Below are 24883 nucleotides of genomic sequence, written 5' to 3' on the forward strand. Positions count from 1 at the left end.
GGAAACTGTCCCACGGGGTCCAGGCACTGTGCTAGGATGTCCCAAGAGGAAGCATTCTGCCTCCCAGAGGGGACAGGTCCCCCCTCCCTGGCCTGTCACACTGCCTCTAACCGCCCCATCAGGCTGCCTCCTTGCTGGGGTGTTTGCAGAGGGCTCTGGTCTGTCTTAGAACACAGGGTTAGTTCAGGTGCGGGAAGGGGAGGGGCCCAGACAGACACAGGCTGGGAGCTGCTGGGGACAACGCCAGACCCCTCCCAGGCTGACTCAGCAGTCTGCTCCAGACTTCCAGCTCAGGCCAGCTGGCCCCCCTCCCCTCTCCTTCCCTTCTCTTCCCTCCCCTCCCCAAGGGAGGGTCTGCTGGGCAAAGTCTGCCACCCATGCCATTCTCTTTTTTCTGTGGAGCCAGTTCTGTTTGTTCCCAGGCCCTCAGCTCAAAGCTGCTTGTCCTGTAAATATTTCAGTAAATATTTCATGCCCTTATGTGACAGGAAACACCCTCCTCTGATCTGTAGCGGCGGGAGCGCATGTTCCCGCCAGGGCCGAGGCAGGAGCAGTCCGGATTGGGGAGGGTTAGGCGCTAGGAGACCTCCCTCCTGGCCTCTGTCAGGCCATCTATGGGCCTTAGAGGCCTTTCAGGGACAGGGAGACTGTGGGCTTTTCTGGGCGGGAAAGAGGAAGGTGGGAGGCCTGCCCATGCCTGAGCGCCTGGCCCCGGGTTCCTGAGTTGTATGGCCTGGCCTTGGCGCTGGCACCTGGATGAGGTCTGAAGCTGCCCAGCCCATAGGCGCTGATCCCTGGCCCCATCCCCACAGGGGCATGGGCCTGACCACGGGGAGCCAGGGTGGAGCTCTGGTGCAGGAAGGGGAGGATCCCAGAGGTGTCGCCCGTTTCCTCAGGAAGTTCCAATTCCTTCATTGGCCACTAGGGGCTGCCAAGCAGGGGCAGGGCTGGTGGGCGCGGGCCATGTGCCATGGAGGTCACCGCAGGGCTGAGGTGCAACAGAAGCTTCAGGGAGACCGAGGGTCAGCTCCCCGTGACCAGATTAACATGTAGGGACTCAAGGAGCCCATTCCTGCCTTAGGACAAGGCTCCTCATGCTGCCCTGCCCTGTGGGCCCCAGGGCTTTGCCCTGACTCAGGTGCTGTGTGAAGGGCCAAGGGCCTGGCAGGCAGGGCCCTTTCTGGTCCATGTCGCAGAGCAGCGCACCCGAGGATCCCTAACGTCTGTTGGATGATGGGATGAGGGGCCCCGTGTGTAACTCCCATCATCCTGCCCAGCTCTCAGAGAGCAGATGATGGCCCCCAGCCTCGTTGTTCAGACTTTGGTTTGCCCCTGCCCTGTCTCCATTCTGCTCCGCCTCTCTGGGCCCTCCTGGATGAGATGGGACCTTGGACAACTAGAAGATGCCCCTTCCCTTGGCTTCTCAAAGCACTTCCTGGAACACCCCTGTGCCACCCCGAGGGGTCCCCACGCATACCCCACCCACCATGCTTGGCTCTTGCCCACATTGTGTGTGTGTGTGGGGTGGGGAGTCTCATCACAGACCAGGAGCTTGGCCCTGGGCTGGCACCACATCTGCAAGGGACTGGGCTGCCCCAAAGAGGGCAGTGTGAGCCGGGCCTTCGTGGACGGCAGTTCAGAGGGAATACGAGGGTGGAAGCCCGGGGGTCCATGAACTGCGGCTGGATGGGCAGTGGGAGTCAGGACCCTGCTGAGGACCCTCTGGAGCCTTTGCAGACTGAGTAGCCACCATCGGCCGATTTGGGGGGCTCCCTGTCTAGGTCAGACAGATGCTCCTTTACAAGCCCCTCTCTGGGAGGAGCCCTCCCCCCGGTCCTGGGCCACAGCCTCCTAGCCCCTCTTCCTGTTTCTCTGGAGTTTCCTGCCTGAGCATAAAGCCCTAAGTGGGAGCTCCAGCCCCTGCAGGATGGGCATTTTTTGTGCCCAACCACCCCCTTGCCAGGCACAAAGGTGGGGGCACCTGCCTTGCAAGGGCAGGGCCTTGTCCTTCCATGGTGCTCCCTGCCTGTGTGAACCTTGCGTGGCAAGTGAGTGACACAAGGTTCCCAGGGGCGAGGGCAGGCAGCACCTCCCAGCGGCTGTAACAGATGAGCTTCCTCCCGACTCCCCCAGCTCCCTTCCCCTCTGCCCGCTAATGGCAGCCGTTCCTGATACTCAGGGCTGAACCTCGGAGTCTACAGGGATCCGTTTTCAACATCTGTAATGGGATGGGCCCCGGCTGCACCCCTCTTCCCTCCTGAGCAGATGCAGGAATCCCTCACCTGCCTGATCCCCTGCCTACCCAGAGCCAGAGCTGCCCTGTGGGTTGGCTCATGCCTGCTGCCCGCCATCCACATGTGAATTCCCAGGCCCAGGGGACTTGCCGCTCCCAGCTTAGCTGGGCTTGGGCAGGTGGGAGAGCAGCCCAGCTTTGATAGGCGGTGTGTTGAGTGCCAGATAGGGGGCCAGGCAGTTCCAAGACCTGCAGCCAACTGAGAAATGAAGTGGGAAGGGGAGGGCAAGACGGTGGGAAGTGCTGACATGTGCTGTGCCTGCCAGGCGATGCCCTGGGTGTGGGATAGGAAGGCTGTCGGGCGCGAGCTAGGTGGGCGGTCATGTCACTCTCCTGCTGACGGGCCTGAGGCCTGGTGCTTCCCTCCCTGACCTTCAGGCCTTGGCGTGCGCCAGGAGCCCATCAGTCTTGATAGCACCGCAAGGTCAACCTCAGGTCTTCATGGCTTGGGAGCAGGGTGAGTCCATGGAATGGACGGGGTGGCCCTGGGCAGGCGCCCTCCCACCACGTCACCCATTGGGACTTCCCAGACCTGCAGGAGAAGAAGCATGCAGGTGAGCCAGGCAGAGGGGAGGCTGAGGAGTGGCGGGGAAGCTCTGCTCCTCACCCTGTGGCTCCTGTGGGTTCCTGGTAGCGAGGAACCCTGCACAACACTCCACTGGCAGCTCGGTCCTCCTGCAGGGAGACCTGTGGCCTTTCCCTCCTCTTGGCCTGAGGCTGTGAGCAGAGGGGCCCAGCCAGGGCCCAGGGCCAGACTCTCCCATTTATTTTCCATTTCTCCTTCCTGCCAGTGGGCGGTTTCTTCCACCAGCTCCACCCTGCTCTCCTTGCTCACCCCTGCCTGCTGCAGGTCAGAGGCTGTAATCCAAGGGTCCAAATGTCAGGGCTGGGAGGGACCTCGAAATGAGTGAGGCAAAGAAGCTGTCTAGGACCTGCCTGGTGCCTCTCTGGGCTGCCCCATGGCGCCCTGTGCCCTCTCTGAGCCCAGCTTCCCTTGGTAAAATCAGGCAAGACAGCGAGTGAATGGTGACGGACTCGTCCTTCACCATGGGCGCCCACATGTCACTCCAGAAGTGCCACCTGCTGGGCCAGCCCTGGGGGAGGGGAGATGGGGAGCTCTGAGTCTATTCAACAAATAGTGATTGTGCTGAAAGACAGTGAGCAAAAGGGACATGGGCCCTCTGCTTGCCAGCCTCTGGGCAGGAGAAAAAGCTGGTTTAATGGTGACTCCAACTGTCCCCCTGCTGCTGACAGAGGGGCAGCTGCTCTGCAAGTTGTTGTTAGCAAAGCAGCCCACCAGCAGGGGTGAGGGCCTGGGGGCTCCTGCCAAAAGGTCAGGGGCTGGCACAGCTGGTGTCCTGAACCCCAGATTCAGAGCTCAGAGTGCGACAGTGAGAACCGAGTAGAGGTCTGTGGTGCTGGCCTCTACACAGAGTGGGTTGCCCAGCCCCTTCCTGCAGCCAAGGCCTCCCGCCTGGGGGGCTGAGCCCTGGTTGTGTTTGCCGGGCCCGCAGGTGTGAGGAGGGGAGAGGGCACTTGTTGAGGCTGCTCCTACCTGCGCTCAGGGCTCCTGGGCCCAGCTCTGCCTTGGCTCCCCCCGCACAAGGGCCATTCGGGCGCCTGTGATTTATGTCCAGCTGAGATGGCCCAAGTAAAGTGCCCAGTAATGACCGACCGTGGGTCTTGGCTGGAGTCCGGCTCTTGGGCAGCCCTGCTCTCCTCAGGGCCTTCCCACAGGTGGGGCCCCGGGATGGTGAAGTAAGGCCTGTGAGGCGCTCAGCCCTACCTGGCCCAGCAGGCACCGGCATGCGGCAGCTTCATTCCTTTCTGCAGTGACTCGTTCCACACACACATTGGGGGCGTTTAGCTCCATGACACCCCAGGAGAGTGAGGCTGTCCCCGCTCTTCTTGAAGAGCCAGGTTCCCAGCCCCGCCCACCTCCACCCATCAATCTTGGTTATGTTTTCAGTCCACACGGGGGTGGTGGGGGGGGTGAAGTCGCACTCTGTGGCCAAGGCCAAGCAGTGACACACGCGTTTGCTGGACACGTGAACAAACCACCCACCGACATGTGATGGACAAGGAAACACCCACAAGGAAAGTGTGGGGGCCTTTCCTTTCTGTGCTGGCTCCTGCCCCCAACTGTCCCACAGCCCCAGGCAGCAGGCGGGCTGCTGTGCTGTGCCCTTGTTCCCTGCTTTGTGACTGGGAAGTCATGTCACCTCGTTTGTGTCCATAAATTGGGATTCATGATAGTGCCCAACCATGGGGCCCTTGTGAGTGGTCAGTGAGATGGTACAGAGCGCTGCATGAGAGCAACTGCCGACGGCTCCCCGAGACTCCATGGCACAGTCGGGGTGTGTCCAGGGCTGGCCTCACCCCTCTTGCTCTGCCCACAGGTCACACTGGCCGCCTCCTCCGAGCGCTGTTGGTCCTCAGCCTCCTCTTCCTGGCAGCCCACCTTACCTTCCAGATATGCCTACACACTGTGCCTGGCCTGGACCAGTTTCTGGGGTCGAACTGTGAGTTACTGAGAGGGTGGGGAAGGGGGGCCTGGAGCAGCAGGCCTGGGGCAGAGCTAGTGGCTAACTGGAGGCTGGAGGGGAGAGAGAGCCACCGCAGCCCTGCAGGCACCTCAGGTCTCCTTGGGAGGTTGGCTGCCCTGTCTCACCCAGGCTTTGCCTAATAAGGGCCATCCGGGTGCCTGTCTGATTTATGTCCAGCTGAGATGGCCCGAGTAAAGTGCCCCAGTAATGGCCGACCGTGGGGCTGGGCTGGAGTCCGGCTCTTGGGGCAGCCCTGGTCTCCTCAGGTCCTCCCCTCTGTCAGCATCTTCTTCCCCTGCTGGGGTTGGAGACTCACTGCCTGTGCCCTTTCACCCGCGGCCGGTATCGCCAGCTGGCCCCCAGCCCTCCAGCTCCATTGGCGTCAACACCCCAGCCTTCAGGCGAGGGAGCCCTAGGCTCCCAGTCCTTCCGCCTGGGTAGGGTCTCACCTCCAGGTCCCACATGGCAGGCCGGGCATCGCACCGACTTCCCGTTTCATTCTGTGATGAATGTGCCCTTCCTGCACGTTAGAAACTGGAGGGAAGTCAGTGCCTTGCGCTGATCCTGGTTCTGGTGGCTCTGAGACCAGGCCTCCCCATTCCAGCCCCCAAGGAGCAGCAGGCTCTGCTGATGGGTCCGAGAGCCTGGCCCAGCCGCCCAGCCACTGGGGCCCTGCCAGGCAGAACTGAAGGGCCTTTGCTCCACCTGGCTTTCCTGGCTGGGCCTCAGTTTCCCTATCAGTAAAGACTGTTTTTGAGCATCCCTGATACCAGGCACAGGGGCCCTGAAGACCAGGCATTCCGTGCCTCTGGGGCCCCCAGGGCCTCCTGGTGACAGGAGGGCGTGTTCAGAGCCCACCCCCCTGACCCGGTTCCCCTGTGCCTTTCTCCGCAGGCAGCCACTGGGAGAAGCTGTCCCGACTTGTCGGGGTCACGAGGTAAGACCCCCTCTGCCTCCATCTGGGATTTCCAGGCCCAGGGGGAGGGCCCCCACCCTCCCTGCTGGCACCCGCCCTCCTGGGCTGACCAGTGGACTCTCCTGCCCTTCACAGGCTGGACCTGAAGGACATCCCCAATGCTGTGCGGCTGGTGGCCCCCGACCTGGGCATCCTGGTGGTCTCTGCTGTGTGCCTTGGCCTCTGTCGGCGCCTCACACGGGAAGCCCGGCGGAGCCAGCCCTGCCAGGAGCCGGTGAGCTGTGGCGGGCAGAATGCGCATGTGGGGGGAGGGGCATTCTAGAGCTGGGATCGGACAGTTGAGGATTACTTATCTCTTTATTTCTATTTTAACAAATGTGGAATTTTATTTGTAAGAGTGAATATGTGCTAATTATGAAAGACGGGATACCAGAGGGGAGAGAAGATGCATGTCTCATGGGAGGGGGGCTCTAGCGATGTGGCATGGTCCTGGCAGGGCCCCTCTTGGAGGACCCTGCGGGGCACCCAGACAGTGTCCGTGCCCTTAGGGACCATCCTGGAGGAGATTCTTTGGGTCCACAGGGCAGGAGGGAGTCAGCAGTGCTGGAGGAAGGTCTGCGCCAACCATCAGGGAGACCTAGGGACAGACAGACAGATGGACACAGGGGTGGATGTTTGAGAAGCCACATCCATAGCAGCATCCATGGGCTTGTGGGCAAGGTGGGGGCTGCGTAGGCTCAGGCCGGCAAGGCCCTAAGCCAGACACTGTCCTTGGAGGGCTTTGCCCTAGGTTAGGGAGTCTTGCCTTGGGCAGGGTATGATGCTGGGGTCCCTGCCTGGGCCCTCCCTCCAGTAGGGCCTGGTCTGAGGGCTGGGCGGGATCTGTGACTGTGCAGGGGTCCCAGCATAAGAACCTCCTGGGGGCCACAGGCTCTCCACACCCCCATCCCCAGCATACCTTTGTTCAATAGCTAAGGCTCATGGGGCATGAGGGCCTCGACCTACAGAAGAGCCCGTGGAGGGGAGCCAGCAGGTCAGGGCAAGTCAGCCTGCAGCTCACCCAGCCTATTGTCCTGCCTGCTGCTGCCCCATCCATGGGGCAAGGCCGGCACCAACGTTTTAGAGGGACCTGGAGATTGAGTGGCTTTTCCAGGCCTTTGTGGGGGGTTGAGCCAGGGCTGGGACTTCCCTCCTCCCTGCTCCTGGGGCCCCCTCCCAGCAGAGTTGGCCCTCACCTTCCCCACAGGAGCACGTGGGCACAGTGTGCGCATGGGCCAGGGCTGCCTCTGGTTTCCTCATTAGTGGATCCAGGGCTTCCTGGAACAGCTTTACCGGGAAGGGGCTGGATTATTCCAGAAATCTGTGGGTGGGCAGGAGGGGTCAGCCCCTCACTCCATGCTGCCCATCGGGGCTGGGCTCTGGTCTGCTGGGCGACCGGGAAATGTCACCTTCATCCAAGTGTCCTCCGCAGCATAGAGCTGTGCCATCCTGCCAACCCAGGGGCTACGGGTGTAGGCAGACCTCAAAGCCAAGCCAGGTTTAAAGCCCAGAGCTAGGAGCAGCCCACGCACACACGGTGTACACAGTCTGGACGTGCACGTGTCCTGATTGTCATACCCGTGTGCATGCATGCTCTGAGGGGGGGAGGTGAGGAGACGAGGGGATGTTTCTGCCCTGCTCCCCGGGATGGCCTGTGGGAGCTGAGTCGGGGCGGGAGCCAGGCCTGGCCAGGCTGGACACCACACGCAACCCCCAAGCACCTGTCTTTCTCCCAGCTGCCGCCTCTGTTTTTTCCACTCCCAGATATGCTCGTTTTCACAGACCTTCTCAGAAGCTTTCCCAAGGCCTGGGCCAGGCTGTGGGCGGGTGAGCTCAGGCCTGGCTGCCCCACCTTCTAGCAGCCGTCTTTCCCTTCCAGGCTATCTGGGGCCTCCAACTTCTGCATTCTGGGGTCTGGTGGGAACCCCGGTTACAAGTTCCAACTCAGGGCCCTGCTCTGGTCCCCAGGGTTCTAAATAGCCTGTAGCCTATTCTCCTGGCTTGCCCCTCCCCTCCTTTCAGGCACAACCCACCTCCCTGGGGCCTCCTCACCCCACCCCCCAGGCTCTGTGAAGACAGGACCGGTCTGGTTCATCTCTCCTGTCTGGTCCCCACCCACATTTGACGGACAGGGAAACACTCAGGTTAGGTGACTTGCCCAAGGCTGCGCGTATGAGACCCCGGAGCTGGGATGTGACCGGGTCGCCTGTGCTCTCAGCCCAGATGCCTAGTGCTGCCTCAGTGGCTGGGAAAGGCACAGGCAGGGCATGCATTTTGCAGATGAGGACCTGGGGCAGGGCCTGGGCATCGACGCAGAGCCCATGCTCTTCCTGCCTCGTCCTGGCTCTCCCTGATGTCCAGGAAACAGCTCCGTTCCAGGAAGCCTGGAGCTAGGGCCACAGGAAGCAGGCCCTGTTGGATCTCTGGCCCCACCATGGGCAGGGGAGGCCTGGAAGGGTCATCCTGTGTCTTCCTGGGCAGTTGGCTTCCAGAAGAGCTGTTGGGGGCCCCAGGAGACCCTTGCACCTGGCCACACCCCTGGGGTCCATCCCTCGTTCTCTGGAGGCCCCCTGGGCAGTGGAGAGGGAACAGGATGCAAATGGCTACGTAATTTGGGGTCTCCTCTGAGCCGCTGCTTCTTTACTTATAGGAAAGTGCTGGTTCAGCCCCTGGAACCAAGTGTAGCCGTGGAAGGTTCTCTGTAACTGGGCAGTGAAGTGCACATGTGCACATACTGGTTTCCTTTTTCCAAAAACCCTGCTTCCTGTGGCCGAGCTCGAGGCTTCCTGGAACAGCTGTTTCCTGGACATCAGGGAGAGCCAGGACGAGGCAGGAAGGCATGGGCTCCGCGCAGGCCTCTCAGGAGCCAACTGAGCAGGGCCAGGGGCTTCGCAGATTCATGCAGAAATCTGTGGCAACTTAGATGGGAGACAAAGAAGAGGCCCTTGAGTGGTTCTAGAATAGTCCACGGTCAGCCCGCACGGTCAGTCATCGTGTGTGCCAGGGCTTGGCAGGAGCGTGTTTTGGGGTTGGGCTGGCTGCCTCCAGGGAGGCCTGCAGGGCTGTGAACTTGGGTGAGGCAGCGGGAAGGCGGTGAGTGGGCTTTGGGCAAGAAGGGCAGCACAAGTCCACACTCAGGTTGGCAGCCCCTTGGCGCTGGTGGCTTGAGTGCCATGCCCCTGACCTCCATCCCTCTCTGTGACCGTGGCAGGAAGACGATGACAGGGAAGTGGACACTGGCTCCCCGGTGGGGCTGCAGGGAGCCCCGGTGCTGGCCCCCACGCGGAAGTCGAGGCTGGCTGCCCGGTTCCGGATCACAGCTCACTGGCTGCTAGTGGCTGCTGGGCGGACTCTGGCCCTCGTGCTGCTCGCGCTGGCAGGTACCCACTGGGCAGGGAGCGGGGATCCCAGCACCGAACGTCACACCAGGAGGGGCTTTCACGCCTGCCGAGTTCCCTGCTGACCAGTGAGACAGAGGTCACCCTGCCCTGGCCAAGCATGACCCTGCATGCCTCTGTCCGGTTCTGCAGGCATTGCCCACCCCTCGGCCTTCTCCAGCGTCTACTTCCTGTTCTTCTTGGGCATCTGCACCTGGTGGGCCTGTCACTTTCCCATCAGCACCCTGGGCTTCAGCACACTCTGCGTCATGGTGGGCTGCTTTGGCGCCGGTCATCTCATCTGCCTCTACTGCTACCAGATGCCCTTCGCCCAGGACATGCTCCCACCTGCTGGCATCTGGGCCAGGTGAGGGCTCATCTGAACAGGTTCTGCTCTGCCCCCTCATCCCTGCCCTCCTCCCGTCCAGAGGTCAGTGCCATGCCTTTTCTCGGCAGGGTTTTCGGTCTTAAGGACTTCGTGGCCCACACGAACTGCTCCAGTTCCAACACACTGGCCCTCAACACCAGCCACGACTGGCCCGTGTACGTGAGCCCCGGGATCCTGCTGCTCCTGTACTACACTGTGACCTCACTCCTGAAGCTCCGCACACACCACCCCCCAGGCCAGGTGGGCGCCCAGGGCCAGCGCTCCCCTGTCTCACTCCTCTGGACACCCCATCCCCCGTCAGGCCATGGCTCTCGGGCAGGGTGGGGGACTGAGCTCTGCTCTGGTCTCTGCAGAAAAAGGTGGCGGCTGAGGGTGTCGAGGAGCGGGAGGTGGAGCTGACTGAGGTGGACCACTGGCCCCAGGACAAGGCCAGGGGTGCAGCCACCAAGGAGGAGGGTGCTTCCCAGGTAAGGAGGCTGGGCTGAGTGATGGGGGTGAGCCCACCTGCCCATGGGCTTGGCTCACTAGGTCTTGGCCTGCCTCTTCAGCACACGATGCCTGACCCTGAGGCTGACAACTGCATCGTGCACGACCTGAGTAGCCACAGTCCGGTCCAGCAGCGCCCCTGTGAGTAGACACACCGTGGCAGCCTAGGGATATCACCTTCTGTGGGCACACTGCTGCTGCCCCCTGGTGGCCACTGGGTTGTCTCGCATGTTGGCCTCTCCAGCTGTGCTTGTCAGGAGTCATGCTGCTGACCTTCTGGGGCACCTACCTCCCAGTTTCTGGAGAACTGGACTGCTCCGCCCTGGGCTGGCCCAGAGGCCCAGGATGGCTGTCTGTCACCTGGGCAGATGGCGGCTGGGGTAGGACTGGGCAATTTTCTGGGTGTTCTTTTTGCCCGAAGCCTTGATTTCCATTTTGTGACTTGCCCCTGCACAAAGCAGGAGCTGAATCATTGGCCTCAAAGCTGGTGCCTGAGGACTTGCAAACCCACCAAGCTGGGAGGGGTTCCGGCCCATCTTGTCCCTCTTTCTCTTCAGAGCCTTGGAAATGGCAGCCTGGTGAGGGCCAGGACGCCCAGTCACATGGCAGTGGGGGCAGTGCCAGATAGGAGCCTGCCTTTTCTGCCCCTGGAGCCTCCTCCCGCTGGGCTGCTGCTCCCACACCCCAGCCACATCACAGGGCAAAGTCAAGTGTGGGTGAGGGGTCTGGCCTGTTGGTGTCAGAGCTTCCCAGGTAACCCTGGCACCACCCTCTAGTGCACCCCAGGCTGGCTGAGCCAAGAGAGACATCTCCACTGCATGGCCTGGGCCACCTCATCATGGACCAGAGCTACGTGTGTGCCCTCATCGCCATGATGGTAAGGAGCAGCCAGCCTGGTGGGCCCTTCCCGGGGTTCCTTCACACGTATGCGAGGTGGATGGTGGCCCATGTTTCACAGCCTGATGCGTCCTCACCAGAAATGAAGGCAGCTGTGTCCTGCTGGCCAAGAGTCACCCTGGCTAGCCCACAGCTGCGTATGTGAGCGTGTGTGTGTGTGTGTGTGTGTGTGCATGTGTTTGTATGAGTGTGGGCTTGTGTGAACATGTGTTCATGTGTATATGTGTGAGCATGTGTGTATATGAATTGTGAGTGTGTGTGTATGAGGGTATTTGTGCGTGTATGTGCATGTATATGAATGTGTGTGTGATCATGTGTGGTGTGGGGGTGGCGTGTGTCCTGTGCCGCTGTGCTCCAGGCCGATGGGCATGTTTGCCTTTCTGTCTGAGCACCTCCCTGGGGCCCTGCCCCCTCGGTGTCTTGGGGGAGCAGGTCGGGACGGGGCCGGGTGGACTGTGCAGCCATGCCCACCGGCCCATGCCACCAGGTGTGGAGCATCACCTACCACAGCTGGTTGACCTTCGTGCTGCTGCTCTGGGCCTGCCTCATCTGGACTGTGCGCAGCCGCCACCAGATGGCCATGCTCTGCTCGCCCTTCATCCTGCTCTACGGGCTGGCGCTGTGCAGCCTGCGCTACGTGTGGGCCATGGACCTGCACTCGGAGCTGCCCACCACCCTGGGTCCCGTCAGCCTGCGCCAGCTGGGGCTGGAGCACACGCGCTACCCCTGCCTGGACCTCGGAGCCATGGTGAGTGCCCTCACTCCAGGGCACCTGTGAGCACATGCTGGTGCCTTGGGTGTCTGCGTGAGGACCCAAGACAGTGCCATTCTGTTTGTGGGCCAGCTCCCGGTGGAGTGGGAGCTCAGGAGGGCAGGCCCTTGTTGAGTGGTCGCCACGGGGTCCCTGTTGGCTAGCCCAGAGTAGTGGCTGGAGTGCATGAGTGATGACCTTGTGTTTTAGGGGGCACTGTCCGGTCTCCCTAGCATAGGTTCTGTTAGTGTCACTTGCTGCCCCTGGACCTCAGTGGGTCATATCTCCCTGTGTGAGATGTTTGAGCCTGTGTGCAAGTATGTGTATGCAGGTGTGCATGCAAACATATGAACTTCTACATACGTATGTGTGAACATATGCAGACGTGTGGGCCTAGTGTGCAAATGTGTTCACTTGTGCATGAACTTGTGTGCAGGTGTGTAAGCAACAGGATGAGCTTGTTCCTACAGGGGCCGGGCTGGCCTCCTCCCTGCTGGGGTCTCCCCTGCCCACATCTTTTTGGGCTGGGCCCTGGCTTTGGGAGGGGTGCCAGGCTGCCCACCACTCAGTGACACTGCCCCTCCCCATCGCAGTTGCTGTATACCCTGACCTTCTGGCTCCTGCTGCGCCAATTTGTCAAGGAAAAGCTGCTGAGGAGGAAGAAGACACCCTCCGCGCTGATGGAGGTCACTGTGGCGGACATAGGTGAGTGGGCGGGGCAATTGGGCCAGCCCCCTCCCGCCTGATCCTGAAGTCACACCCGGGTCCCCTGGCTTGGCCCCCAGAGCCCACGCGGACTCGGACGCTGCTCCGGAGCCTGGGGGAGCTGGTCACTGGCATCTATGTCAAGTACTGGATCTACGTGTGCGCCGGCATGTTCATCGTGGTCAGCTTCGCAGGCCGTCTCGTCGTCTACAAGATCGTCTACATGTTCCTCTTCCTGCTCTGCCTCACCCTCTTCCAGGTACCTGGGGGCGGGCAGGTGGGACCCTCAAGCAGACCGGCCTCACTGCAGGGCGCCTCACACACCTCGTCCTGCAGGTCTACTACAGCCTGTGGAGGAAGCTGCTCAAGGTGTTCTGGTGGCTGGTGGTGGCCTACACCATGCTGGTGCTCATCGCTGTCTACACCTTCCAGTTCCAGGACTTCCCCATGTACTGGCGCAACCTGACAGGCTTCACTGACGAGCAGTGAGTCACCGGCGGGTGGGCAGGCGGGTGAGGGCCGGGCATGGGCCCCTCATCTCCTCAGGCCGCAGGCTCTGCGTCGGGGACTGCAGGGCCGGGCGGTGCTGACGGTGCTCCCTGGACAGGCTGGGGGACCTGGGCCTGGAGCAGTTCAGCGTGTCCGAGCTCTTCTCCAGCATCCTCATCCCTGGCTTCTTCCTGCTCGCCTGCATCCTGCAGCTGCACTACTTCCACCAGCCCTTCATGCAGCTCACTGACCTGGAGCACATCCCCCTGCCCGGCGCCTGCCGCCCCCGCTGGGCTCACAGGTGCGCCCGCCCCTGCCTCCGAGGAGTGCGGGCTCTGGTCTTGGCTGGTGGGGGGTGGGCAGTGGGGGCACAGGGGCTTGCAGAGTGTCTCCACCTTGAACCTGCACAGAGAAGGGCCTCGTCTAGGAGGGGAAGGCGGCTGGTGGGATTCGGGTGGGGGACCCAGAGCCGTGGGAAGGCCTTGGCCATCGTCTTCAAATGCCAAGGGGCCTCAGGTAGGGGATGTTTTCTCTGACCCAGCGGGGTCTCCACAGTGGAAAGTCAGCTGGGCCGCATGCTCTGACCTAACGGTTGCAGCACAAATAGCACAGGTCACCCAGCAGAGGCAGGAGGGGGCACTGTTAGCCCAGGAGGGCAGGAGCACTGGGAGGAAGTGACACTTTCGGGGCCTGTCCTAGGCAGGACGCAGTGAGCGGGACCCCATTGTTGCAGCAGGACGAGGAGGAGGAAGCCCCCAGGGACCAGGGGTTGGGCACTGCTGGCTCCAACCAGGCCACGCAGGTCCCGGAAGGTAAGTCAGAAGGGAGTACCCCCCTGAGAGGTGAGTGTAGGGTGCCAAGGAGCCGGGTCACCGGGTGGGTCCCCTATGAGCCCCAGGGGAGTCTTGTCTACCCCGGACAGCACAGCCCCAGGTCCAGGGTGCCTGTTCCCTTCTCACCACCTGACCCCCCGCCCCACAGTCGCAGCCAACAAATGGGGCCTGGTGGCCGAGCGGCTGCTGGACTTGTCCGCCAGCTTCTCGAACGTCCTCACCCGCGTGCAGCTGTTTGTGCGACGCCTGCTGGAACTGCACATCTTTAAGCTGGTGGCCCTGTACACCGTCTGGGTGGCCCTAAAGGAGGTGAGAGGACACACACCCCCCTTGTCTGCAGTGGCCCCTCAGGGCACCTCGTGGACCTCTCCGGATCCCTGGATCCTGGGGCCGCAGGAGGGAGTGCCCGCCTGGCTCAGCCCCACTGCCTGGCTGTCGCACAGGTGTCAGTGATGAACCTCCTGCTGGTGGTGCTCTGGGCCTTTGCCATGCCCTACCCCCGCTTCCGGCCCATGGCCTCCTGTCTGTCCACCGTGTGGACCTGCATCATCATCGTGTGCAAGATGCTCTACCAGCTCAAGGTCGTCAGCCCCCACAAGTACTCCAGCAACTGCACTGAGGTGCGCCCACGGCACTGTGTCCCCGAGCCTTGCGAGCCTCCCGCAGGCGGGGCTGCAGGGACGGCTCCTTTAGTGCAGGTGTGAGGGACCGATGCAGAGGGTCGTCCTCAGGGCCAGGGGCTGCCCAGAGGAGGTGTCCTTCGGCCTGGTCTATGGGGGACCCACTCCCCATGCCAGGTTGTCTGGGCTAGAGAAGCGTCCTGACTCGGCTAACTGCCTGCTGAGTCAGGGTGAGATGGTGCCGGGGCCAGATGTCTCCTCAAGCGAAGGGGTGCCCCAGCCAGACCGGGGAGGGGGAGGCCACTCAGGGGAGCCCCTGCCCAGAGCTTTCTCTTTACTTCCCCCGTGACCCCTGCTGAAGCCTCCCCATCCCTAGTCACCCTGTCCCCTTCTCCATTAAGGTGGTCTCGAGGCTGACAGCACCTCCGTATCCCTGCTGGTGCCAGCTGTGGCCTGGCCCAGACCTGTTCTGGAGCTGTTGTTGGGACAGGGACTCAAGGCAGGGCTGGGTCAGCGTCCAGTGACCAGCGGGGGGCAGGTGCTGACACTGCCCCCGTCTCCCAGCCCCTCCCCAATAGCACCAACCTGCAGAAGATGGAGATCAACCAGTCCTTGCTGTACCGGGGGCCCGTCGACCCGGCCAACTGGTTTGGAGTGCGGAAGGGCTTCCCAAACCTGGGCTACATCCAGGTGAGAGCAGGGCCAAGGCGGCGGGCGGGGTGGGACCAAGGGGACTGGGGCATTCGGGGGTTGGAGGCAGGACTGGAGGGCCTCACTGTCCCCCTCCCCAGAACCACCTGCAGATCCTGCTGCTGCTGGTGTTCGAGGCCATTGTGTACCGGCGCCAGGAGCACCACCGCCGGCAGCACCAGCTGGCCCCGCTGCCCGCCCAGGCCGTCTGCATCGAAGGCACCCGCCAGCACCTGGACCGGGACCTGCTTAGCTGTGTCAAGTACTTCATCAACTTCTTTTTCTACAAATTTGGGCTGGAGGTGAGTCGCCCCTCACCATCAGAGGTCTGTGCCGCCCTCGGGGGAGGGGCCTTGGTTGAGCATCTGCCATGTACAGGTGCACAGGGGCTGCCTGGGGGCACAGGAGGTGGACCGCCAAGGGTGCTGTGTTCTCCCGGGCAAGGTTGGCCTGTGGGGTGAGGACGGGGGCCAGGACTCGGGCTGGAGACTGGGTCAGAGTTTGCCACAGAGCCTCTAGCCTCAGTCTCCCCCTTGCACGGGGGAGCCACGTCCAGCCTTCCCATCCCTCCAGGAGCGTGGCGTGGGCTGCCGTGAGCCTAGGCTGCAGGCCCACCTGCCTCGAGGCAAAGGTGTTCTGCTCCCTGTGCTGCCTGTGACCCTCCGAGCCAGCCTGCTGGGCCCCCGGCTGCCTGGAGGCAGGTCCAAGAAAGACCCTCCACCAGTTCCCTCCGTCTCCCATTCTCATCTCCTCTTGCCCTTATGCCACCCCCAGATCTGCTTCCTGATGGCCGTGAACGTGATTGGGCAGCGCATGAACTTTATGGTCATCCTGCACGGCTGCTGGCTGGTGGCCATCCTCACCCGCCGGCGCCGGAGGGCCATCGCCCGTCTCTGGCCCAACTACTGCCTCTTCCTGACGCTCTTCCTGCTGTACCAGTACCTGCTGTGCCTGGGCATCCCCCCAGCTCTGTGCATTGGTGAGCAGGGTGCAGGCTGTGGGCAGGAGTACGGAGTTGGCCAGCGTGCGTGGCTGTGGCCGCATGCAGTGCCCCAGGCGTTTCCCGCCTGCCCTGTGTTGTTGAGTGTATCGATACTTCCTTTTCCGTGCCGGGTCATGTAGTATTTGGATGTACCAGAGTTGGTTTGACCTTTCACACAGGGACACATCTCGTTGTTTCCAGTTTGGGAACGTTGGTGTCTAGGTTTTTGCGTGGCATAGTTTTCACTTCTCTGGCATAAAAGCCCAGAGAGGCTGTCCTATTTTACATCTCCCCCTGGCAGCATGAGTGTGATCCAGTCCTTCCACATCCTCGCCAGTATTTGGTGGTGTCACTATTTTTATAGTATTAGCCGTTCTGATAGGTGTGTAATGATGTCTCGTGTGGTCCAGCCATACCATGGGCCAGCACTCAGGAGACTGCCCTGCCCACCTGCCGCCCCATAGCTTCACACAGTTGCTCCCATGGGGGCCTGGGGTGCGGTCTATCCCTGGGAAACGTGTAGTTAAGCATGTGCTGGAAGCTCTGGACCTGTATGCTCTCGGACTCCAAAGGAGAGTGGTGGTGTTTTTGAGGCTGACTCTGTGAATGTGGATGTGGATGAAGAACCGTGGACACTGGACCCCTAGAGGCTGTGAGCCAGCCAATGGGGAAGGGACAGGCTGTCCGGAGCCCTGACACGCTCCCTCTACCCACAGACTACCCCTGGCGCTGGAGCCAGGCCATCCCCATGAATTCGGTGCTCATCAAGTGGCTGTACCTGCCTGACTTCTTCATGGCCCCCAACTCCACCAACCTCATCAGTGAGTGCCCACTGGCTGGGCCCTTTGTCCACATGTGCCACCCGCCAGCCTCAGTGAAGGCCAAGGAGGTTCGGCACGGGCAGCGGGCAAGCGCTGACGTTCCCTTCAGCTATCGAGGAGTGCGTTGTCCAGGCCTTGCCAGCTGGCCCAATGCTGTGGTTCCCCGGCAGGACGGGGGAAGGGGGGGGGGGCAGGGTCCTTTCATGGGTGCGCCTAGACCTGCAGGATAGTCCCATGGCACTGAGGCCCTCCTCACATGTGCACACCCTGCCATCAGGTGTGGATGCAGAGATGGTTGTAGGTATGGATGTGGGGGTGGATGCAGGTGTGCACAGGTGGGCAGAGGGACAGATGCAGGTGTGCACAGACTGATGCCCACGGGGTGTGCAGTCAGGCACGTTAACTCACTTTCTAATGTGCGTGTGGTGCCCAGATACGCAGAACATGTACACAGGCGTGATCCCCAACATCCATATCCATGTGTGGACATCACCCGCCAGTGTTCACACTCGTAGACGTGTGTCTGCCCAGCCCCCACGTGCACACACCATGCTTCTCTCTGGTCTGGGTACGGGGTCCGTGCCCTGTGCCGGTCGTGGACCAGGCCTCCGCAAGGCCAGTGGTTCCTGGGGTCGAGCGGCAGTGGCCTCCCGTGTATCCGCAGGTGACTTCCTGCTGCTGCTCTGCGCCTCCCAGCAGTGGCAGGTGTTCTTGGCTGAGCGCACCGAGGAGTGGCAGCACATGGCCGGCGTCAACACCGACCACCTGGAGCCTCTGCGGGGGGAGCCCAACCCCGTGCCCAACTTCGTTCACTGTAGGTGGGTCCCGGGGTGTCGCCAGCCTGCAGAGCCCAGTCTGGGGCTGCATAGGCGGCGGGGCTGCAGGGCTGACGGACACACCTGGCTAGGACGGAGCCTGGGGCAAGTGCTGCCGGTGGTGTCCTGGGACGAGACGAGGGGCGGACATTGACCTTGCAGCAGAGGGGCCTCCGGGAGTTCCTCTGGCCCGAGGCTGCGGGGGGCGGTGGGGTAACCGGCACCCCGCCCGGCAGGTCCTACCTCGACATGCTGAAAGTCGCTGTCTTCCGCTACCTCTTCTGGCTGGTGCTGGTGGTGGTGTTCATCACCGGGGCCACGCGCATCAGTGTCTTCGGGCTGGGCTACCTCCTGGCCTGTTTCTACCTGCTGCTCTTCGGCACCTCCCTGCTGCAGAAGGATACGCGTCCCCGCCTCGTGCTGTGGGACTGCCTCATCCTCTACAATGTCACTGTCATCATCTCCAAGAACATGCTCTCGGTGAGCCGCCGGCCAGCCTGTCCAGCCCCAGCCCCAGCCCCGAACCAAATCCCGTAAGCTGGCTGACCCTCCTCCCACCCCCAGCTCCTGTCCTGTGTCTTCGTGGAGCAAATGCAGAGCAGCTTCTGCTGGGTCATCCAGCTGTTCAGCCTCGTGTGCACGGTCAAAGGCTACTATGACCGTGAGTGGGAGAGGGCCGGTGGCTGGGGGTGTCAGGGACACGCACTGCTTCAGGGACCCAGTCCCCTATCGTTTCCCACACCCCCGCCCCATGGTCTTGATCTGCATCCTGATCCTCAACAAATGTGCTTGAGCCCTGCCTCTGACTCAGGTCCCCAACCTCTGCCCCACACCCCGATCCCACCTGTGTTCCTGACCCTGACCATACCCCTGACCTGTGCTGGCCCCTGTCTCACAGCCAAGGAGATGCTGGGCAGGGACCAGGACTGCCTGCTGCCAGTGGAGGAGGCTGGCGTCCTCTGGGACAGTGTCTGTTTCCTGTTCCTGCTGCTGCAGCGCCGTGTCTTCCTCAGCTACTACTTCCTGCATGTCAAGGCCGAGCTCCAGGCCACTGCTCTGCAGGCCTCCAGGTTGGCCCCGCCTTGGATCCCTGGGCCCTTCTAGGGCAGGGCACTGTGCCCGGATGTCACACGTCTCCTAGAGCGACAAAGGGCCACGGGTCATCAGCACTCCTCAGGGGCCTGAGTGCACACTGACCACGGCATGTGGTCTCAGCCCTAGCTGGCCTGAGGTGGACCCCACCAGAGAGCCTGCCCCACCCCACCCCCGTGCCTGGCCAGGGAGCCAGCAAGTCTCCCCATCCCTGGCCTCTGTAGGCCCCATGGCCACCTCTTCATTTACACGTTTTCTACCCCATGAGACGAGGTGGCAGGGGGTCCCCTCCCTCTCACTGCAGTACAGATGGGGTGTCATGTTGGAGAGCTAGCCTGTGAGCAGGGAGGACCTGGGCAGCTGGGGGGGTGGGCTAAGCCCAGAGGAGGGAGCTCGTAAGACTGGCGCTCACCCCTGGCTTCACTGACTCCCACAGGGGCTTCGCCCTGTACAACGCTGCCAACCTCAAAAGCATCGACTACCACCGCAAGGCCGAGGAGAAGTCCCTGGCCCAGCTGAAAAGACAGTAGGTGCCGTCTGGGGGACCGGGTTGGGGTGGGGGTGTTTTCCTGTCTGGCCCGATGCTCAGAGTCGTCTCCCACCCACAGGATGGAACGTATCCGCGCCAAGCAGGAAAAGCACAGGCAGGGCCCGGTGGGCCTCAGCCACTCCCAGGAGGCCCTGGACCCCGGCCAGGAGCCAGGTGAGTGGATAGAGCCCCCAGGGCCCCCGAGCACTGGTGCATCTGTGCCGCTGGAGCCTGTCCGTGTCTGTGCCACGTGACGTCACACAGGGCTTCCGGCCCACCTGTCCTGTGCCATGTGGTCACTCTCTGTCCCTGCAGGCCACACTGCCTGCCAGTGACTGTCCGTCTGCACGTGTGGGCTGTCCTCTGCCATCATAGCACCATGGGAGGGTGCTGGTCATGAAGGGGCTCTGTGTGTCTCTGCTGAGGGGACACCCTCATTCTCCATGACTCTCCCTGCTGGCTCATGCTCGCCACCCCCCTCCCCTTCACAGGTCCTGGCCGTCCAGGGGGCTCCTCCCCACCACGGACACAGTGGTGGCGGCCCTGGCTGGACCACGCCACAGGTACTGCCCCAACCTGGCTGCCATGACCACTCTCTCAAGCTGCTGTGTGTTGGGTACCCCCTCACCTCTCAGTTGCTACCGCCTTTGGGGCGTACAGCTTGCCGGTACTGACCTGCAGCCTGGGTGCCGGCCATGCAGTAACAAGGGGCTGGGCCCCCCACAACCGGCTCTGCATTTTATAACTCGGGGATTCCGAAGTCTGAATTACCACTGCCCACTCCCAGCCTCTCCTCTCCTGGCCCCTCCCTGTGTCCCTCTCGTCCCGTCTGGTCTCGTCCCGCCACTCTGGCATGTGTCCTGTGCATGCGCCTCGGTCCCCCAGCCTGCTGCTCCCTGCCTCCAGCCACTGAGGCTGTCCCGGGAAGGGGGGTTGGGGGCATGCGGGCCTTGGCCCCTGGGGTCACAGGATGCTGTTACTGCCCCCCCAAACCCATGAACGTGAGAGTCTTGCAGAGCCCAACCCCATGTGGGGGATGGCCAGCTGAACCCCACACTGCCCACAGTCATCCACTCTGGGGACTACTTCCTGTTCGAGTCTGACAGTGAGGAGGAGGAGGAGGCCCAGCCCGAGGACCCCAGGCCATCGGCACAGAGTGCCTTCCAGGTGAGGTGGAAGGGTCCCTGGCTGCCTTCCCCTGTCCATGGAGCACCTGGGCCAGGCCAGCACAGGGAGGACAGATGCCCAGCCAGACAGGACAGCAGTCTGTGGGGACCATAGGTCATGGCAGCTATGTGCCTCTGCCCACCTTCTCCTGTGGTCCCAACTCTGACCCCCAGGCCTGTGGTGGCCACCGGTGGCCTGGCCTTCAAGAGGGCTCATTATGTTTGCTGGCTGCATGTCTGTCTTCTGAGCCAGGAGCCTCTTGTCCACCTTTGTGTCCCTGGTTCTGGCCTGAGGCCTGGGTGCTAAGTGAGAACCATGATGTGCCGGGTGGGCTGTGCAAACTGCCCTTTCCTCCCACAACAGCCCCATGGTGCCCACTTCCTGCCCCGGCTCGGGAGCTCAGAGGTGAGCCCAGGGCGCCTGGGCCTGGGAAGCAGGTGCTAACCTGAGGCCCTGTCCTGCAGATGGCGTACCAGGCCTGGGTGACCAACGCCCAGACGGTGCTGAGGCGGCGGCGGCAGGAGCAGGCACAGCTGTCTGTGGGTGAGTCCGGCTGAGTGCGGGTAGCGGGTGGGGAATGTAGGGCTACAAGGCGCTGACCAGCTCCCTTATGCCCAGGAGGCGGCCCGCGTCCAGAGGCGGAGTTGGCAGAGGGTCCAGTGGACGAGGTGGCAGGTACTTGGGCCCTGGGGGTTCGGGGTTGGGGTTCTCACGCTGGCTGCCCCTCCAGGATTCTCACGCCAATCCCCCTCCCTGCAGGCCGGAGCCATGTGATGCAGCGGGTGCTGAACACCATGCAGTTCCTGTGGGTGCTGGGACAGGCGCTGGTGGACGGGCTGACGCGCTGGCTGTACACCTTCACTCGGCACCACCGCGCCATGAGTAACGTGCTGCGTGCTGAGCGCTACCTGCTCACACAGGAGCTGCTCAGGGTGGGTGCCACCATACCGCGACCCCATCACACCCCTACCCCTGCCACCATGCCCTGCCACACTATCTTACCCCTGTGCCTGCCCCACCTCCTCCTCCCCCACACCGGGAGGACCACCTCCCTACCCTCCTTGTGTGCCCTGCAGGGTAGAGAGGTGCACCGGGGCGTGCTGGACCAGCTATACTCGAGTGAGGCTGAGGCCATGCCAACAGGCCCCTCGGAGGCACGTGATGTGCCTAGCACAGCTTCGAGGTAGGTATGGGCTGCAGGGGCTCAAGCGGAAGCCAGGACCCACTGCATCTGACCTGCTCTCAGGCCCAGAGCCAGGGACACCCCAGCGGCTATGCTGGGGCACATAGCCTCCCAGCCCCTGTCCAGCAGGGACCTTGAGGCCCTCCTGCCGTCTGTGACCAGCCTCCCCTCCCACAGCGGGCTGGGGGCAGAAGAGCCAATAAGCAGCACGCCCGAGGACCCCAGCAGCCCCCTGAGCACGGGCTACAACACCCGCAGTGGCAGTGAGGAGATGGTCACCGAGCCCAGGGCTTCTCTACACGGCTCCCGAGAGCTTCCCGCTAGCACACGGACCCGGATGCGCACGGCCAGCGAGCTGCTCCTTGACAGGTGTGTGCGAGGGGTGGCTGGTGGGGCCGGGGGCAGGTGGGCCTAGGCCTGGGGCCAGAACCTACCTGAACATGGACCCTGCAGGTGCCTGCGCATCCCAGAGCTGGAGGAGGCTGAGCAGTTCGAGGCCGGGCAGGGCCGGGCGCTGCGGCTGCTGCAGGCCGTGTACCAGTGTGTGGCTGCCCACTCTGAGCTGCTCTGCTATTTCATCATTGTTCTCAACCATATGGTCACCGCCTCGGCCACCTCCCTCGTGTTGCCTGTGCTGGTCTTCTTGTGGGCCATGCTGTCCATCCCACGGCCCAGCAAGCGCTTCTGGATGACAGCCATCGTCTTCACTGAGGTGGGCAGCGGCCTGGGAGGCGGAAGGGGTGGTCCTGGCCCCGCCCACCATGCTGAGCCCCACTGCCCCGCAGGTCATGGTGGTCACCAAATACCTGTTCCAGTTTGGCTTCTTCCCCTGGAACAGCCACACGGTGCTGCGGCGCTATGAGAACAAGCCCTACTTCCCGCCTCGCATCCTGGGCCTGGAGAAGACTGACGGCTACATCAAGTACGACCTGGTGCAGCTCCTGGCCCTCTTCTTCCATCGTTCCCAGCTGCTGGTGAGTGCCAGATGCCAGGGCAGGTGGGCAGCAGGCGGGCACCTCTCAGCCATTTTGTTCCAGGAGGCGAACCTGGACACTGAGTCCCAGGGTGGGCCTGGCCATCTTGCCTGGTCCAAGAGCTGCCCGTGCAGCCACGCCTGCCTCCCCAAGGCCCTCCTTCCTTCCTTCCTCAGTGCTATGGCCTCTGGGACCACGAGGAGGACCCGCTCTCCAAGGAGCCTGATGGGGGCCATGGGAAGGAGGAGCCTGAGGAGGAGCCAGCCCTGCTGGGACTCCAGACTGAGGAGAGCACAGGGCCCCAGGAGGAGCTGGGGGTGGCTGGGACCACCACCGAGGATGACATCCAAGTAGAAGTGAGAGATGGGCCCTCAGAGCCACATGTGGAGATCAAGCCCCAAAAGACGAAGCGCATCGGTCTGCGTTTCAGGAGGAGGAGGAAGGAGATTGCAGAACCCAAAGGACCGGCAGCCATTGGTACATGTCCCTGTCAATCTGCAACCAACCATCCCACCCAGCTCTCACATGGGAGTCACCACCCCAGCCAGAGGATGCAGCCCCAGGGGCCCAGTGCTGGTGATGCTGGGAGGGCCTGTGCTTAGTCTGCTGGTCTGTGAAATGGGGTGATGGCAGCCCCTTGGGGGGCTCTTGGGATGGTCAGGAGCTGAACTAGGCCTCAGTCCATCAGTGGTGGCTATTCCCCCACAGAAGCCGAGACTGAGGATGAGGAGCAGGAGGCAGCAGCCGCCTCTCGGGGACAGAAGAGGCGGAGTCGTCCCCGGGAAAGAATGAGGGCGGTGGGCATCCGGCTGCAGACCTTCTGCCTGTCCCTGTGAGTGTCCAACCTGGGAGTGGCCTAGGGGAGGGGTGGGTGGGAGCAACCAAGGTCCTGAGCTGAGCTCCCTTCCGCCTGTCCGCAGGGCCCAGAGTGTGTACCGGCCCCTGCGGCGTTTCTTCCACGACATCCTGCACACCAAGTACCGTGCAGCCACTGACGTCTATGCCCTCATGTTCCTGGCTGACGTGGTCGACTTCATCATCATCATGTTTGGCTTTTGGGCCTTTGGGGTGAGCTGGGCTCAGGGGCCCCTGTGAGCGCAGAGCCCAGCGGCCACCCCAGCTCTCCCTGACCCTTCCTTTCCTGGCCACAGAAGCACTCAGCGGCTACAGACATCACGTCCTCCCTGTCAGATGACCAGGTTCCGGAAGCCTTCCTGGTCATGCTGCTGATCCAGTTCAGCACTATGGTCATCGACCGTGCCCTCTACCTACGCAAGACCGTGCTGGGCAAGCTGGCCTTCCAGGTCGTCCTGGTGCTGGCCATCCATGTCTGGATGTTCTTCATCTTGCCCGCTGTCACTGAGAGGTGGGTGCTGGGGGGTCAGGCCCAGCCTGCAGAGACATGCTTTGTGGTGCCTGGCAGAGCTGCATTTGGGTCCAGGGACCTTGGGGGCTCCAGCTACTGGACTCAGGCGGGGTGCCCTGATCTGGGCTTCCTGTCCCACCTAGGATGTTCAGCCAGAACGCAGTAGCCCAGCTGTGGTACTTTGTGAAGTGCATCTACTTCGCCCTGTCCGCCTACCAGATCCGCTGTGGCTACCCCACCCGCATCCTTGGCAACTTCCTCACCAAGAAGTACAACCACCTCAACCTCTTCCTCTTCCAGGGGTGAGTGTGGGCCAGCCCAAGGGGGGTCAAGGCTGCCCTCCCTCAGCCCCTCCTGATGGGTCCCCCGTCTCGGGTAGGTTCCGGCTGGTGCCGTTCCTGGTGGAGCTGCGGGCCGTGATGGACTGGGTTTGGACAGACACCACGCTGTCCCTGTCTAACTGGATGTGCGTGGAGGACATCTATGCCAACATCTTCATCATCAAGTGCAGCCGAGAGACAGAAAAGGTGCCGGGGCCCAAGGCGAGGGTAGAGAGGGACACTGGTCACTCCCCATTGGGGCCGACGGGAACTGTGAGAACCAAACACTGGCGGCCCCTCCTTGGGCTCAGAAACCATGGCAACATGAGGCCAGAGAGCCACTGTGGGCCAGAGAGCATTTCTAGAACTCTCCCTGGCAGCCAGAGGGGCTTCTTAGAGAGGGGATAGTGAACTCTGCCCTGTTAGGGGCAGGCAGTTGGCAGTGGCCTGAGCAAATTGCACAGTGGAATATGCCTGCCATAACGTTAGCTGAATTCTTGTTCTTTTTTAGCAGCTTTACAGAGAGAATTCATACACAAGATTCACCCATTCAAAGTGTACAGTTTGGTGGTTCAGTATGTTTAGAGTTGTGCAGCCATCACCA

General features: G+C 62.3%; 1 protein-coding gene across 3 annotated transcripts in view; it reads left to right on the top strand.

Annotated features, from left to right (window-relative positions):
- Nucleotides 1-24883, top strand: part of PIEZO1 (piezo type mechanosensitive ion channel component 1 (Er blood group)) — a 59951-nt gene that overhangs the window by 31574 nt on the left and 3494 nt on the right. Inside the window, exons 3-44 of one of the 3 annotated variants that reach the window (XM_070398636.1) lie at nt 4693-4815; nt 5734-5776; nt 5891-6029; nt 9006-9174; nt 9325-9538; nt 9628-9799; nt 9913-10026; nt 10108-10186; nt 10822-10922; nt 11430-11690; nt 12287-12398; nt 12479-12657; nt 12735-12883; nt 13006-13188; nt 13587-13699; nt 13869-14029; nt 14164-14340; nt 14905-15030; nt 15132-15332; nt 15805-16009; nt 16729-16833; nt 17498-17651; nt 17885-18128; nt 18213-18309; nt 18547-18718; nt 19177-19266; nt 19349-19443; nt 19761-19832; nt 20336-20436; nt 20901-20979; nt 21055-21111; nt 21196-21368; nt 21513-21619; nt 21797-21988; nt 22073-22331; nt 22405-22593; nt 22770-23070; nt 23302-23425; nt 23514-23661; nt 23745-23959; nt 24103-24261; nt 24339-24486. In XM_070398636.1, coding sequence (XP_070254737.1) covers nt 4693-4815; nt 5734-5776; nt 5891-6029; nt 9006-9174; nt 9325-9538; nt 9628-9799; nt 9913-10026; nt 10108-10186; nt 10822-10922; nt 11430-11690; nt 12287-12398; nt 12479-12657; nt 12735-12883; nt 13006-13188; nt 13587-13699; nt 13869-14029; nt 14164-14340; nt 14905-15030; nt 15132-15332; nt 15805-16009; nt 16729-16833; nt 17498-17651; nt 17885-18128; nt 18213-18309; nt 18547-18718; nt 19177-19266; nt 19349-19443; nt 19761-19832; nt 20336-20436; nt 20901-20979; nt 21055-21111; nt 21196-21368; nt 21513-21619; nt 21797-21988; nt 22073-22331; nt 22405-22593; nt 22770-23070; nt 23302-23425; nt 23514-23661; nt 23745-23959; nt 24103-24261; nt 24339-24486 — 6302 coding nt within the window. The remainder of the gene's footprint in view (nt 1-4692; nt 4816-5733; nt 5777-5890; nt 6030-9005; nt 9175-9324; nt 9539-9627; nt 9800-9912; nt 10027-10107; nt 10187-10821; nt 10923-11429; nt 11691-12286; nt 12399-12478; nt 12658-12734; nt 12884-13005; nt 13189-13586; nt 13700-13868; nt 14030-14163; nt 14341-14904; nt 15031-15131; nt 15333-15804; nt 16010-16728; nt 16834-17497; nt 17652-17884; nt 18129-18212; nt 18310-18546; nt 18719-19176; nt 19267-19348; nt 19444-19760; nt 19833-20335; nt 20437-20900; nt 20980-21054; nt 21112-21195; nt 21369-21512; nt 21620-21796; nt 21989-22072; nt 22332-22404; nt 22594-22769; nt 23071-23301; nt 23426-23513; nt 23662-23744; nt 23960-24102; nt 24262-24338; nt 24487-24883) is intronic. The other 2 variants (XM_070398637.1, XM_070398638.1) reach the window with 2 other exon arrangements.

The sequence above is a fragment of the Myotis yumanensis genome, unplaced genomic scaffold, assembly GCF_028538775.1.
Source record: "Myotis yumanensis isolate MYYU_CA2020_CCGP unplaced genomic scaffold, mMyoYum1.0.hap1 SCAF_18, whole genome shotgun sequence".
Taxonomy (NCBI): domain Eukaryota; kingdom Metazoa; phylum Chordata; class Mammalia; order Chiroptera; family Vespertilionidae; genus Myotis; species Myotis yumanensis.